The 16,149-nt window shown below is 37.8% G+C and overlaps 1 protein-coding gene and 1 long non-coding RNA gene across 3 annotated transcripts in view; one reads left to right on the top strand and one right to left on the bottom strand.

Annotated features, from left to right (window-relative positions):
• Nucleotides 1–203: 203 nt before the first annotated feature.
• LOC127019189 (uncharacterized) lies at nucleotides 204–3,772 on the top strand. The gene is made up of 3 exons (XR_007766869.1): nucleotides 204–257; nucleotides 1,507–2,086; nucleotides 2,626–3,772. It is a non-coding gene; the product is annotated as an uncharacterized LOC127019189 (long non-coding RNA).
• A 2,011-nt stretch (nucleotides 3,773–5,783) lies between these two features.
• CAMSAP2 (calmodulin regulated spectrin associated protein family member 2) overlaps nucleotides 5,784–16,149 on the bottom strand; it is a 98,037-nt gene continuing 87,671 nt past the window's right edge. For both annotated transcript variants that reach the window (XM_050900545.1, XM_050900544.1), the window contains 5 exons: nucleotides 15,455–15,675; nucleotides 14,322–14,394; nucleotides 12,170–12,285; nucleotides 10,281–10,399; nucleotides 5,784–8,799 (listed from right to left, as the gene is read on the bottom strand). In XM_050900545.1, coding sequence (XP_050756502.1) covers nucleotides 8,494–8,799; nucleotides 10,281–10,399; nucleotides 12,170–12,285; nucleotides 14,322–14,394; nucleotides 15,455–15,675 — 835 coding nt within the window. In that variant the 3' untranslated portion in view covers nucleotides 5,784–8,493. The remainder of the gene's footprint in view (nucleotides 8,800–10,280; nucleotides 10,400–12,169; nucleotides 12,286–14,321; nucleotides 14,395–15,454; nucleotides 15,676–16,149) is intronic.

Here is a 16,149-nt window from a genome sequence, read left to right as displayed (position 1 = left end):
CTCCCCTCTCCTCTCCTCCCCGCGCCGGGGCGGGGTGCCCGCGCCGCTGCCTGAGTGGAAAGCGAAAGGGGGCGGGGCGGGGCCGGCCCGGCTGGGCGTCGCCCGCGCCGCGGGGGCGGGAGGGACAGATGGTGGCTGCCGCCGCCGCGCTGGGGTGGGGCCCGCTTTGTTAGCGGCGGGGCGAGCCCCCGCCCGCCGGGGCCGGCAGTGCCGGCGGGGACCGGCCGCGCCCCCTCCCTCCGCGCCCCGAGGCTGAGGTAACCGCGGGAGGGGGGCGCGGCCGCCGGGCGGCTGCAGCTGCCAGCCCCGGCAAGCGCGGGCTCACCGGCGTCCTCCCGCGAAACTCCGCGGCGGCTCCGGGCCTGTCCCGGGGGAGCGGCGCAGCGCGCCTCCGCCCGCCGCTTTCCCAGGCGCCCGGCGCCTTCCCCGCGGGCGGTGGCCGGTCCCTGCCTCCGTGGGCTCCCTGACGGTGGGCAGGGAACGGTTTTCTAACGGGGAGGGGTGCTGTGGGAGCAACTTAGAAATGATTCGGTGTCCCCACGGGAAGCGCTGTCCCCCCGTGTGCCCCGGGCTGCCCGTCCAGCCCCGGCCCCTCAGAGGCCTGTGGGGCCGGCCTGGCCCGCCGCGCACCCCCTCCTGCCCCTCGGCTCTCTCAGCGCTGCCTTCCAGGTGCTGGCGTGAAAACTGTCACCTTACTGCTCAAACACTTCCCGAGGTGCCCCCCAAAATCACGCAATGAATACAGAGCAGATGCGCTTTCGGCCCCTTTTGATTAGGATTGCGAGCCTGCCATCGCGCTCGGCTACAACTGTATTTCCGTTGCTCATGCGGCAGAGGCTTTTGGCTTGTTGGCAACACCTTTAATTACTGCATGAGGTGCTGCCACATTTCAGGCCAGCCTTGGATTTTTTTAGTGTGCTTTTGCTGTCTTCCGCTTCTTAAGACTGTTGAAAAATGAATGCATTCTTTACAGAAATCATATGTATGCATATGTTATACATATATTTTATGAAGATGTATTTATATATAATTTGACATTCTGTTACATTTAATGCATTTTTGTAATTGTCAGAAGATTATGGCATCTAAGAATTATCATGGTGAACAGTTAATAAGCTTTCTCTGTGTTTAAATATAGCTGTGAGATGAGATACAGAAAATCATGTTAAAATGCTAGTATAGCACTTGGACAAAACCCCAGTGTGTATGCAGCAGCGCATTGGCAGGCCTTGTCAAAATGGAGACGGTGACAGTTTTCTGACAAAAGATGTAGCAGAGACCTGATTTTTTTTTTTTTTTTAATTATGCATGTGTGACATGTATCAGAGGTCCAGGGAAGGCTGTCAGGGATTTAACTGAAGCTGAACTGGATTCTGTGTCACACTGATGGTTAAAAATGTTAAGAACCACAGTGAGTTCAGGTCTGCTTGCAAACTGTTTTGCTGAGCATCAGCTGAAGGGCAGAGAGGTATCGTAATATTATTCTTTCTCTCTCTTTCTGAAAAGGAATAGAGAAATGTCCCGAAGGCCATCCAGGGAGGAGTGCCACCTGGCTGCACAGCAGTGACTCCGCCAGGGATGAGCAAGGAATGTGGAACTTGATGGTTCCTTTTGCAACACTCAAGTCCCAGCATCGCATCCCAGGAAGCTTCATTCGCTAGTAAAACACCAAATCCTTCCATTTACTTATAAAGCTATCACTTGTTGCTTAGTTGCCTGTGGAGGCACTGATTAATAGAAAATGTAATTATAGAAATGAAACTGTTTCCCAATACATATGATATAACAGAGATGATAAATCGGAGAGAATGTGGAAAAACAAGATGACTTTAATTTGTCTAAACAAAGCTGTATGCATAACTTTGCTGAACATACACTTGGATAAGAAAAGTCCATTTTAAACTTTGTTTAATCTACAAAACACTAGGTAAACACACATACGCTTTTAAGTTTAATCTTGATTTCACAATGGTGTTACTGTGGTTTATCTATCTTTTGTGCAAAAGCTTTGTTTTCAGCGGAGGTCCTGAGATCTAATCTGTGAGACTGTATCTCTGGAGGGCAAGAGTTTCGGCATGAAAAAAAGGTAAAGCTTCTCCCCAGTTATAGACCCGAAAAGAAGAGTAAATTTAAAATTATTCTGTTTCCTGCTCAGAATGTTGGGCCTTTCACAAGGAAGTAGCAAATTCCTATAGTCTGGAAAGAGATTGCAAGAACCAAGTATCCGTCCTCAGGAAGATGTATGGAAGAATAGGTAGCATTACTTCATGCACCTGCTTTGAAGGGCAATCATACTACTCTTAAATATTTGGAGAGGATACATAGTAGCATCTTATCAGAAAAGGGCAAATGGAAGACCCTGTTCTCTGGTTGTTTGTAACTTTTTACTCAGGCATAGAAAGATGTCTTTGGAATGGTCTCGGCTTGCTTTGAACTCCCTAGTCATTATTGCAAAGAAGGTGACTCCCATGAATAGCAAAGCTGTTGGGTGTGGGTTTTAGAGAGCTTGAAAATCAGGATTAGTAGAGGAGGAGTTCTGCATTTCCTAGTGACAAGACAGGGCACTGCAGTCTGTTCTTGGAATGCTTCAGAAAAGAAAATAGTAATTGTGCAACTATTTTACAGATGTTGCAGGTGGCCGCAGACAATGTCAGCAGCGCTGGATACATTCTTGGAATTATTCCCCGTGCTAACCTTGCAGAAGATCTGCCAGTGGAGTCTAGCAGTTCGTGCAAAGTATCTTGGTGGTGTCATCGTAAAAATGGGCCAATCCCCTGATTTTTAGTCATTGCAACACAGCCATTCATCTCTTTACATTTTATATTATGTTTACATGATCTTTTAAAAAGTTGCAAAAAAAATCCTGTTTAAAACTTTACTTCTGGAAGCAGTTTTCACTCATTTCAAGAAAGGATTTCCAGAACTTTGGGGTGACAATTCAGCAAAATTCTTGCATAATCTACAGGAGAATTGTTTACGTCAGCATCATAGCTCCAGTTTCAAGAAAAATACTGGGCCAAAGTATAATCTGGCTTCAGGTAATTTAAATAATTGCAGGCTTGTGGGGCCTTGCCAGGTCTTGTAATGCAGACATTTATATCAGTGATGATGTAGAAAGGATAAGACAGAGCTGCCTTGATGGAAAGCTTCATATTAGCTTTAGTCTTTCTGCAAAGCTCCATTAACAGATTACCAGTGACATAAAAATGCCTATAGGTGTTACTTTGTACGTCTCCATAAAGTTCACATACCATTAACTGAAAACTTGAACACATCTTACGTGAAAAAAATTCTTTCAGTATCTTGCTTAACATATTTGTCAACGGATAATGAGTTACTTGGGAGTAAGTATTTTATACATCCAGTTGTTTGTAATGTTGAATAAGAGTCTGAAGAAAGTTTTAAATAACATTTTTCAGTGGAATGCTTAACTCTCTTTACTGTTTTCTGTCCTTTCTTGAAATCCTAGTTGTTACTAGCTTTTCTGATCAGAGGCAGTTCTGTCTAGCGTCCATCAGTGTTATTCTTGAATTCAGAAATTTGATAAAAAGCCTGGTGTTAAGAACTCCATCTCCCAAAGAGTTTGTACTAAGCTCTTAAATGTGTATGTTGTGTATTGCTTCCCTGCCTCTTACGAGGACCAGTAGTTCAGAGTGTAAAACAGACAAGGTAGCTGCTTTTCTTTCTTGCTAGAAAGAAATAAGCTAGAATAACTTCACTACCATATTTAACTCTTTGCTGTGGTTGTCTAAATAAAGTGTATTTCTTTTTACATCTGTGTGTAAGCAAGTAAGTCTGAAAGTATATGTGCATATATATGTATGCATACACAAACACACTTCGCAGCTTGTCCCTAAATGGTAGTTTGCTTTTAAAAACAAATTGCTTATGAATGAACAAAGATGCTGTGCATGTTAAAAATACTGACTTTTTTCTGCCATCTAGACCTGGTATAAGATAATTTGTGTGGGTTTTTTTTGTTTTCTGTTGTTGTTGGTTTTAATTTTTTTAATTAATTAGAAAATGTAAAAGCAGATGTAAAGGGCTGTGGCTGTCAAGATAGATCTTTATAGCCACAATTCTTCAAACTGCTTATTCAGGTATTAAATTAGTAACAAGGCAGCAAAGAAATGCTAATTTGCTATCTGAAAAAGATCTAAGTAGTTAAAGGTTTAGCCCTTACAAAGCTGTGTCTTTATTTATTAAGTTGCTGGAAAAAAGACATCGGACATCTACACCTGATCAGTACAGCTGGATTTGAGAAACAAAGCTATTTTTTACATCACCTTTGTGTGGTAACTGATCTAAAAGCTTAGGTTCCAAGTGTAACTGAGATGATTATTCTGCAGTTGGTGATACCAGATCTCTGCACTGGATCCCACAGCAGTACAAATTTTGATTCACAAATTCTGTACAAATTCAGACACACAGTACAGTCATATTCTGTCAAATTAACCAGGGTATGATCTGAAGTTTCTCCAGTATGGTGTTACTTGCCGAAGGATAGAGAAAATGAAGTCTGTTCTAAAGCCTGTCTGTACAAAGGCTGTTCTTAAATGAAAATTTTGAGCTGGGCTTGCCACTGAAAACATAGCTTTACTGGGCGCAACTGGGTGTTTGTGTTCCAACATAATTCCTTGCTTGTATCAGCCTGTTTGTGATGCCGTACAGGGAACCAATTGAGCTGGCTGAAAAATAACCAGTTTTAGGGGGAGGAGGGAAGGCTATTCATTTTCATCCCCAGTTTTCAATTCAGTACTAAAAGCCCTACTATCACATTTCCTGTGTTCTTGAAGCTGCCCTTGGGATAGCTCTGAAATTTAGAGATTATTTATCTGCGTAAGGTAGCCTAACAATTCACTCTGCCTGTTGACAGTGCAGTGATGTCATGTCCCCTTTCAGCAAGTCTTTGCTCTTGCTCTGCAACCCAGCAGGACAACACAAAACCCCCCAAAAGGCATGATTTGGACAGGAAAAAATTGCTAATTTACAAATCTGGAAGAGACACCTTATTTTTTGGATACTCTTTCTGTTCAAGATTGCACCATTAACAAGTTATTTCACTAAAAGTCATATTCTTTATTAGCTGTCTTGATGAAAGTAAGACTTCAGTTCATCTTGAAAATCTTCCCGTCTGAAGCAATCCTATTACACTGACCAGTGAGCTTCTGTGGTTTTGCAACAATGGAAGCTAACCAGAGTACAGGAGTTTATCAGTTGACTTGCAATTGTGAAACTAACTTCTGAAGAGAACAGGGTAACACTATGTTGTCCTCAAGAATGAAATGAGAAGCCTAATTCTTCAATAGCCTCCCTCTGATAACATCAGAAAGCTAAATTATACATGAAAATAAGACAAACAATGGCGAAACAAAAGGAGAAATAAAAATGGTGCATATTTCCTACAATTTCTATGTTGCTGAAATACGAGAAGAAACAAGATTTAAACATTAATGTGAACTCTTTATAGTTTCAGTTTATATTTAGATGTAAGCAAGAAAACAAAAAATGTACTTTTGGTGCCATGCTTTTATTTAAATGAAAGGAAAAAACTACACTGTACCACGTAAGTAGCAATGACAATATTTTACAGCACAGCATTTGAAAAAATATGGAAGCTATGCTCCATAGAAGTGGACAAGTAAGCACACAATACACTGTACATTTTTCAACAGTGCCCATTAAATCATAATTAAATAGCTGAATTTGGCTTTAAACAGCCAAATAATAAAAACTAACAGTCATACTAACATTAAAAAAAAAAAAAAAAAAAGATTTCAGTAGCTATTATGACTGTTAGAATATGAAATTTGCTCCAAAAACTAAGATGAGAGTTTGGCAATTCAGTCGTAGCAACAATAATAATACCCCTGATGAAAGCACCAGTGTGTTCTGAAAAGGTCAGTGATAAATACTGGCCTTTATGGAAAGCTTCCTTTTTTTTTTTTTTTCTTTTTTTTTTTTTAAACATGATCCCAACCAAAGATCCACTGTAATTAGAAAATCTGCAGGCTTAAAAAGGAAAAGCGTATCTAGCTTTACTTTTCCTGTATTAAGTAAAACTTTATACTGCGAGCAATGAAATTTTCAACTGCATTATTCACATTCTACTTTTAGACGTTGCACAAATCTGTAACCTGTTGACAAATGTAAATTTCATAATACATTCAGATATATTTAAAATGACTCAAAGAATTCCTGTCATGTATTTAAGCTCACTTTGATTAGATTGATGCGTCTGTCTTTATGGTGTTGCAAATCTTCAGTTAAATCATAGTACAGATTTTAGAAATAAAAAGCCTCCAATGATAAAACTTCTTTTGAAGATATTCACCATATGTGTATCAGTTAATTCCAACCTCCTGGTTTCTTGAATCACTGTATATTATACACAGTTTCATATTGTTATTCAAGATGTTCCTACAGTGGTACTCGTAGGAACTGTCTAACAGGCAGAATGTGCAAACCCTCCTTCCCCTTTTTTAATATTATTTATATCCTATATACACAATATGTATACACTTGAAATATAAGAGTTACATATCCTGGTGATATACATGCAAACAGTAGGAATCAGCTAACCACAAATAGTTTTGAGCCACATACATATTAAACATGTATTTTAAAGTGTTTTTTCTTTTTTTACAGTTTTAACAAATATACATAAATATAAGAACATAAATTACAGTAAAACTGACAGCATTTTTGAGAAAATGTTTATAACCCAGATGCATTGATGCCTAAGGCCTTATAATAATTTAAAAAAAGTACTGTTCTAACTGCTTAATGACATCTCGTTCCTGTGCATCTTTTATATAAGTAAATGAACGCATCATAGTAGTGAGGCATAGTTTCTCTCAAAGCAGTTTAATGAGAGAAATATGAACATAGTTTTAGTCTCCCCATGAAACAGAATGGACTACATACTTATAGCACAACACTGTCTTATGTTAATGTAGTTGTCACAACACTGAAACAGAACAGAATCACAAATCATTCAAGTCTTTTCCTGAGAATGAGATTTTTTCCCCCAACAAATCCTCTGGTGTACGTTATCAAAATAGCCACAGATTTAGGGGAGGCTTCAAGTTTGTAGTTTCTTTTTTTCCAGAACAGTGCTATGTTAAAAGCAAATTATAAAAGAAACAAACACTGAAACGGAATAGTGATCTACAAAATAATCAAACACTGTTTTGAAATAAAATGCAGCCCTTTATAAATAATACTGAAATATGCCTAGAGTTTGTTTTTGTAAATGGTCATATTATAAATTTATTGAAATGTTATTTAGGCTTTTTTGCCGTATGTATTTCAAAATCGCTAAGTGTCACAAGATATCATCTGTTAGACCGTGTCAAGAAAACAATTTACTAAGACACACTGAAAATTCTTATCAGATGTCTATTCCCTAGAAAATTGATTTAAGCCTGAGCTGGCAGATCTGAAGGCAGGAAGAACAGACGGTGGCCTGGATATTAAAATCAGTGGGAGTAAGATACATGACTTCCGAAAGATCTGTGACTTAGTGAATTCTGTGATTCTTCTGAATATTTTTAGTGTTCTGTCAGGCAAACATCAGGGATCTAGTTCTGAATGATTCACAAGTTCCTATTCCTTCCTTGGAGAAGCAGTACCTGACCGTGTGCTCGCTATTCATCTGGAACAATGCTAAAATAATGCACATTTGCTTAAACTGTTTTAGAGGTCTACCAAATCTTTTTACTTTGCATTTTAATGGTATTAGGAACATGCACATGGTCAGTCATTACATCTCAGATGGTAACTTACTGAAACAGGAATAATTGCATCACCTAACTATACCCTGAGTTGTTAAATAATTCATTTGAAGGAAACGTCAAGCAGTTCAAAGGTTTTTCCTTTACCGTTTAGTCTATAAGCAAATCAGTATTATTTAATTGAAAAAGAATTATAAATACTCAGGGGAATGAATCTTGATTTTGTTACAGCACACAATAAGGATCTTGCAGAACAGACCCATTCAGCTGTTCTTCAGTGACATACAAGTTATCATTTAGTCTTTACTGTAAGTCAGTATGCAAAGTTCAATGGTATTGAGAATATTAAGAAGTATTTCTTTAGTGAAAGAAAAAATATTTCAAGACAAGCACAAATACAAACATATAAGGCAACAGATGTAAAAAAATGTAGTTTGAGTCACTAAAGAGGAACATTCAGTGCTTCAGTGTATCTCATCAAAATACAGAGCAAATATACTCTATATATTGTATTAGCACATAAAAATCTCCACACAAGTCAAACATTTCCGTAATCACTCATAATTATTCACCTAAGCGATAATCTTCTGCACTCCTAAACACTGTGTTTACATTCCAGTTGGACATGATAATAGAACTTGGTGTCCAGTTTTAAGTTCTAAGAGTCTTGTTGGCAACTAGAAATCTATTTCCTATAGGCAGTAAAGATGAAGTGCAAGTTTATCATAATTGTCTGAAGCAAATTTTGTCCCATCTACTATGCCTTGGTGGGTAAAAGTTTCTTAGGAGTTACTGGTCTCTTGGTTTGCCACAAATGGCTGTGAATGGTAATTGCATCAACACTGGCAGACAAAGTTTTAGCAGGTATGTGGCTAAATTGCTTCCTGTCAGAGTTGTATTTATACAGTCCCTCTATCATTTTCTTTGTGATAGATTTGGGACCTATTCCCGTTAATTTATTGATTTCTTCAGTATCAGGGCAGTATGTATACAGAGATCTGAACTGGCAGCCTGAATCCCGGAACAAGATTAAGAAATTATTGGCATCGGATTTTTCCATTTCCTTTAAAAGAAAGAAAGAAAAAGATTCACAATATGAATTTTGCATTGTACTTAGAAAACATTCAAAATCATTGGATTGTCATTTTGAATTTTCTACCAGAGCTGAAACTTATGTCTAACTCTGTCCACTAAAGACCTTATTTTCAATCATTAGAATTTGCTAAGCTTCACCTATCTGAATTTTGATAAGGTAGCTATCTTTCTCAAGCAAAACCATATTTATTTAGACAATTTCAGCTATACTTGTTCAGTTGTTCCTCAAGAACAGACATCCTAACAAATTTTTTGTAGACCAAATAAAAATTCTTTGATCCATTTCATCAAGCAGGTCTAATAGTTGCAAGTTTGGGAACAGGAAATTTAGATATGTCTAGATGTGCCTGAAAGATACTCCAGTGCTAAAATGGGGTTTCAGTCATCCCTAAATCCATTCGAGTTTGGTCAAACCATAAAGTCAGTTGAAGTGTATTAAGCAAAGGTTCTTTATTAGCTGAAATCTTCAGATTCCTATTCCACCCAAGACAACTTCTATGGGACATGTGCCCTGAACACGTACAGCTTCTACCAAGTGACGTATGCTGCATCCTAGAGTTAAGCATGACCTTTTTACAGCTGTTCTTTCCTGGGACTTCTGGGGGTTATTATGCTCCCAGTTACTTGAACTGAAAGAGTCTGTCTTGATTTCTCACTTGTTATTTCCAAAAAGTAGCTGGAAAGACAGAGAAGGCAGTGTCTAAACACAAATGCAGAAGAACTACGAAGAGAAGAAAGGGCAAGAAATACTGTCGTGAAATTTATTCCGGAAAAGGAATTAAATCCAGATTCCAAGTACCTTTGTTCTTTGATCTACTTAATCTGTCAAATTTGTCAGTTGGTAAAAGGAACAGTCCCATCACTCTCAACCCTCAGACTCCGTGTTATTCCTTTTGCATGGAAACACATTGGTCCCTGAGTTCTCACCCTTACAATATTTGTGCACCTTCAGCAAGGTTTATACTAGCATAAGAGAAAAGGCTGGAAGGCACCTTTCTGTAGTAGGAAGTCCTGAATTTGCCCTACTACTTGGAAACTGGAGAAAAGCCTAGGAGGGATATATTTCAGTTCTTTCTGTTCATGAGAGCGCTGTGCTTTAGTTCTAAAGGTCCCAGTCTGAGGATCTGTATGTATAAGATGGATATTTTTCATGTTAGGGAAAACTAGTTATTGAAGTTCCCACATTAAACAAGCAGTAACTATTAATTAACATGTCAATTCAGCTTCCTGTGCTGCATGTACAATGCAACAGCTCTTGTTTCTACAGTACTAGAGAACCTTTCGTCTATACAGGAAGCAAGTCACAGAAATTACTCAAGCCTTTCACTAAGAGCTGGCATAACCTCAGACGATTCCTTTCGATATTTGCATTTATAGTCCAGTGTCTTCCTAATGCCTGACTGTGGTTTGACTTAGGTGTTTATGCTTTTAGGGGAAAAATGCCCTTACCTCCAGTATCTTTTTCTTTTGACCTTCATTTACTTTTCCAGCCAAGCAGCAATGTGCCAGTGCATTCTGAATTATATACTTATTGGATTTAGCACTGGGTTCTTTGAAGAGCTTTGGTCCTATGGAGGAGGAATGACAAATCAGCTCAGTTAATCAATAAGCCAACAAAGAGTTACTTTAAATGCTGTGAAGCACTTCTGGTGTGGATCTTTTGCATGCATAAAAATACAAATCCAGAAATAAAATAGAATTAGGCTAGAGATCACAAATTTCACAAGCAAGTAAAATGTCATTCTTTCAGCTGTTACTGAATTTGCTTACAAATGTGTCTTTCATTATTAAATCATTATTATTGGCAGTCTTGGTAAATATATTTTCTCTCAGAGGACCTTTTCCATGAACAACAAAACATTTTGCATTTTCTAACTAAAATTTCAGTCGTTCAGGAGGGAGCAAATTCTTTCTTTTTCTTCATCTACACCTGTGATTTCAAGGGTGAGAGGTATAACAATGAAGATGATGCAGTGCTTAGAGTAACTGTAGCCTGTCCTCCACCTTGGAATTCCAGAAATGTTTTACCCAAAACCAGGGATAAAAGATCTGGCCTGACACTTGTCAGGTTATTCTGTCTGTGATTCATCTGGTTGAAGGAGAAATCGCCTCTGTTTTAATTTTGGAAATATATCTGTACTTGTATCAAGACCATTTGAAAAAAACAAGATGTAAGTACCAATTCCGAGTCTCAGAAAGGAACATAATATACAAGCATTTACCAATTAAATTTAAGATTATATCTCAGTTTGTCTATGCTTTGGGGAAAAAAGCCTTGAATCAACACAAAAAAGCTGTATGGACTGAGTGAAGATATTAAAACACGTGAAAAAAGCCTTCTGTTCAATTCCTAGGAACTGTATATTCCTTCATTTAAAAATAAGCTCTACATAATAATAATTAAAAGATGATCTTCAGCACTATGGGTCTTCATGAGAAAACTCAGCAAGATCACCCAGACAAAGTCTCGCTATCCCTCCTGTAATTTAATTTGACATGCATGTGGCACAAACTGACACAAACTGACTGAAGTTTCATGATTTAAAACCAGGTAAGTACTTTCTGATTTTCAGAATGAACACTTTGCCTTTCCAGACTGTAGTCGTTTCAGCAGAAAGGAGACAAGATTGTTTTCAAAACAAACATTTGCCAGCACCGACAGAGCTATGCAGGCCCATCAATCTAACCTGATCTCCCTAAAAGTTTATTGAAAATACCTAATGTTGTTTTACTCTTTACCAAACAAAGTGGTCCTAGGTGGGCAAAAATGGAGCTTTTATAATCCTGATGATGCAAGGTCTTTGCAATATCACGTGCTGTATATTTGGAGAAAAGGGATGAAGATACCATTATTATTTGATTCATAATATAATAAAGAATTAGAAGTCAGATTGTAAAGTTTTTAATACACAACAAAGGATCTGTTTGGAAACAAAGGATGCAGAATATTTAAATTCACATTACTAAGCAGATCTTTTTCTGTTGCAATTTGGTTTTTGCTTTTTGTAACTCTATTCTAAATTGAGCTTAAATTTCAACTCTTCTTGCCTTGCTAGAGAGACTACTGAAGTGCACAGTGATCTGTGAGCCCATTTGCTGTTCTGAGCCTAACCGCAGTTTATTCTGGTTATCACAAATGCTACTGAGTCAGTACTTTTATTTTGGATTAAAAATTTTAACCCTGTGTTATTACCTTCTATTTTAAAGAAGGTAAAAGTAACGTTTCTACGAAAGCATCCTCAATCAAGTTTTAGGAAACCAAATAAAGATAATTGAAAACTTTTCATGCATAGAACCACTAACAGCCAGGTACTTTTCTGAATATTATTGTCACTGACCTGTGTATTCTGTAGCAGAGGCGACTGAAGAAGTTGTAGATGCGTTTTCCCAGTCTTTTTCTCCATTACGACTACCACAGCGACTTGGAGATAAGAATCCTTCCACAGACTCAGACCTAAACATTAATTTTAAAATCTATTAAAAAAAAATTACAATGTTCAGCAGAGAAGCCTTCTAATATGAACGGAAGGCAAATTGTATTAAGGTAGAACACAATGATTTGAATTGTAGACTATAAACCTAAATGCACAATTACTTACAGAAGAAATAATGGATAACTGAGTTCATGTTCTGTATAAAGTATTTTGAGTGATGCAAGAAGTTGGCATTTAGGTGAGGTGGATGTTAGTAAATTTTTGGGCTACATCTGAGGGACAGAAACCTAATAGATATTCGAGGCTGTGTAATACTATTACTAAGTGGGAATTCAGGTTACTTTTACTTTGGTACTAGCAAAACAACGTCATCTTATGTAGCAAACAAACCAGTTCTTGATAGAATGATGAATGTGAAGTAAACATTTAGTTCATTTATACTTATCATTACGACAATTGGCAGTAAGAACTGCTGTACTTAAGGTAGCAAAACAATTTCTTAATTTTTGTTTTCACAAGCAGTAACTTCTGGTGCTGGAATTCTTCAGGCTGGGTCTGCACTCAAATGTGAATAGTTTTGCATTTAAAGGTCTAAGCAAGATTGTCATGTTTTCTTAAATTATTACAAGATATTTAAAGTTTTTTTGATTGTGGCTACTGCACAAGCCAGTCAAATTTTCAGCTTGGAATGAAAGCTTTTCTAAGTGAGAAGAAAGGCACTACTAGCACAGAATAAGGAAAAAAGTGGTGTTATAATAACATTTATCTGCACGCTAACTTCCAGTAAAATCAGCAATAGATGAAAATTCAATTTATAATATATTCTACACCTTTTGTGATTAGCACCTGCATGAAGGAGACCTCAAAGGTATCAATGAAATTCACTCAGTGTGATAATCAATAGACAATTCTAATGCGAGGAAAAGGTGAAAGTATGGGTCTGGAAAGATACTGAAAATTCTTTCAACTCTGTTACTTTCAGCAATTTGTACTGAATTTTATCGTATTTTAAATGTCTCCCCCCCCAATCGAATCCAAAGCCAGAGGAAGATGTACTGTTCATTACAAGCATAGTACAGCACTGTGCAACTAAAACTACACAGATAGGGGTCATCTCCTGTAAAGCCTGTGGAGATAAGCTACATCAAGCCTTTTCTAATAGCTAATATAGCTGGAAGAAATCCCCCTCTCAATTAAAAGTGATCATTTTTAAGAGATGACAAGAGATGTTAGGATACTTGGATCATTTTATTAAAGTTCCTTATGTAATAACCAGAAAGTCAGTTCTCAAGACATCAAGGAAATTGAAAAGTCAACTGAAACCAGCTGCATGCACGTCAGAGTTGATGACTAATGCACAGTGGCCATGAAAACATGACGTGTGCTATTGTAACATGTAGTACTCCTTATCAAACCCCTTTTCCTAGTTTACCTTTCTTCCCCATTTCTTTTCTATACAAAAAAAATAGTATTTCTCTGAATATAATTAAGTAGTTACACAGAAATAATAATTCTCCTCTGAATTATAATATAGATTTTGTATAAAATTAAGAATTTTCTGTTATTTTTATCTCTTCTTATTTCATTTTCAGGTGATTTTTAATGCAAAATAAATTCTGGTGTTTGGAAAAGGCTGAAGTCCTAGTGAACATGTAATACTTCCTGTATGACTGCTAAGGGGAAAAAAAACAGAAAAGAAGCTTCTATGTTAAAAAAAGACAAGAAGCTATGTAGCTGCACGTAGCATACAGGTTTAATAAAATATCCACAAGTTGAGACTTAATACAAGCAGGTGAATTAAAGAGGCTGCGTGAACAGCAATTTGTTTTGACCTTATTTATAGCTGCCCAACTGGTTCACTTGGTAAAATTTGTGAAACAAATGATCATGGCTTGGTTCCCTAATGCCTGACAGTGGAAACTAGCAATGTCTCAAATCAGGAAAACTTACCTGTTCTTGGAGTACACAATATATACATGACCTCTTTAAAATTCATGCTAGTTTTACACAGCTGATTATCAATTTCTATTAAATGAAATGGTTATTTTAGCTTTACCTTGGTGTTCTCTTGCCTGACTGCACACTTTCATTGTCCCCTGTATTCAGCGATGCCAATGAAAGACTAGATACTGAAAAAACACGATAAAGCTGTGAACCTGGATAAAAACAAAGTTAAGGCTTATAAACCTATGCAAGTAGTAGAGTCTGTTCATTAGACCCAACACCAGCATCAGAAAGTCGGTAAGAGCTTTTATATACGAAACTCTTACACCCATACATGATATACCTGCATGCATATGTGGTGCACTTCATCTAAACACTTGCTGACACCCAGCCATTTGCAGCCACCTGGGATGGTCTCAGACTAAGCATTAATGTGAAGCATGGATGTGGGAATATTGGCACTATGCAAATCAAAGAACGCAATCAAAGTTCCTAAGTCCTCATGAAAGAGAGCTTAAAAGACTTAATTTAAAGCTTGGGAGGGATTCTTGGAAGGTGTTAAGGGAATATTTTCAATTACACTGGAAGATGGAGGGAAGCAGCTAGAGAAAATGCAGCAGAATAACAAGGCTATGTGATGCTATAACAAAAAGGATCACTGAGCAGTCTGGTTACTTTTTTCTAATTGTAAATTGGCAACACTTTTTCCAATCATTACTGCAGTTTTGTTATATCTAAAAGAATGCTAAATTGTTCCACATGATTAGTGTTGCTATGTTCATAACTATACATGCAGTAGGCAAGTGAGCAAAATAGAAAAAACCATGAAATATAAAAGTAACTTTAATTTTGTCTGTATTAAGCGGGAGTTTAAGTACTCTTACCTTATAATCACCATTTTATTTACCAATCTCTTATCTCCCAACTTTTATTCATTCTTAGGTCTACAGGTGCAAGAAGAGATTAGTGAAGAACACATGGGTGTGTATGAAACTTGCAACACATTGGTGCTTCCATTGGGTTTTCATACAGTTAACCTTTTTGTTTGTTGATATATGCATGCATGCATAGCAGGTAAATGACATTCATCTTTTCATTTCTATTGGCAAATTCTGCTTTCCAGTTTGGTCACGTGCAGGTTCAATTTAGCACAAGACAGTAATAAATGCACGCGCTTGTTAGTACCAAAAAACAAGCTGGTGTTTTAGCATGAACAGACTCTTTTTCCACATGAACACTTGTTACCTGGTGGACCTTTGATTGGTGTCTTAGGTGATTCAATATGATCTCTATGAATAGATTTTGGACGTGGCTTTTTTTGTTTGATTGAGAGGGAACGGGGCTTTATGACAGTATCCATTTCTTCCATAAGCTTTAGTTGTTTCCTTCTCATATATTCCTGCTTAATAAATTCTCGCCGTGCTCGTTCATCCTCCTTCTTCTGACGTTCTTCTTCTGTTTTGCGTCTAAAAAAGTTATCAAATAAATTCAGCAGTAGAAACTTTCCAAATAAACAGTTTTAGCTAGCACAGTGAGGACAACACAGGCATCTGATTTTTGGAACTTTAGAGTTCTCAGATGTCAGTAGGAGGAATTTGCTTTTTTTACAATATTCAGACAGTTTAAACTTTTTGGGATACTGTTACTAGTAAGATGAAAACCATGTTTATTAGCTTGACTGCTGTAACTGAGTGAGCATTGTGCATTCGTGCAGAAAGAAGCCCAAAGTGATACGCTCTTCCTCAGAATATAAAGGGCAGGGCAGGGTAGTGCTCTGAGGAGCTTCACTCAGGCCAGCAGGGCTTGTATGTTGAGTCTGAGCTACAGACTGATGCCACCCACTGATTTTGCAGGACCAGCTATCATGTGTTGAAGACATGCTGGGGTCCTCAGCACTTCTGGCTCTAGAATTAAATATCTTGGATATTAAGATGCAATTT

Source organism: Gymnogyps californianus, chromosome 8 (assembly GCF_018139145.2).
Source record: "Gymnogyps californianus isolate 813 chromosome 8, ASM1813914v2, whole genome shotgun sequence".
Classification (NCBI taxonomy): domain Eukaryota; kingdom Metazoa; phylum Chordata; class Aves; order Accipitriformes; family Cathartidae; genus Gymnogyps; species Gymnogyps californianus.
The sequence above is the reverse complement of the archived record's forward strand: the minus strand, read 5'-3'. Positions and strand labels throughout refer to the sequence as shown.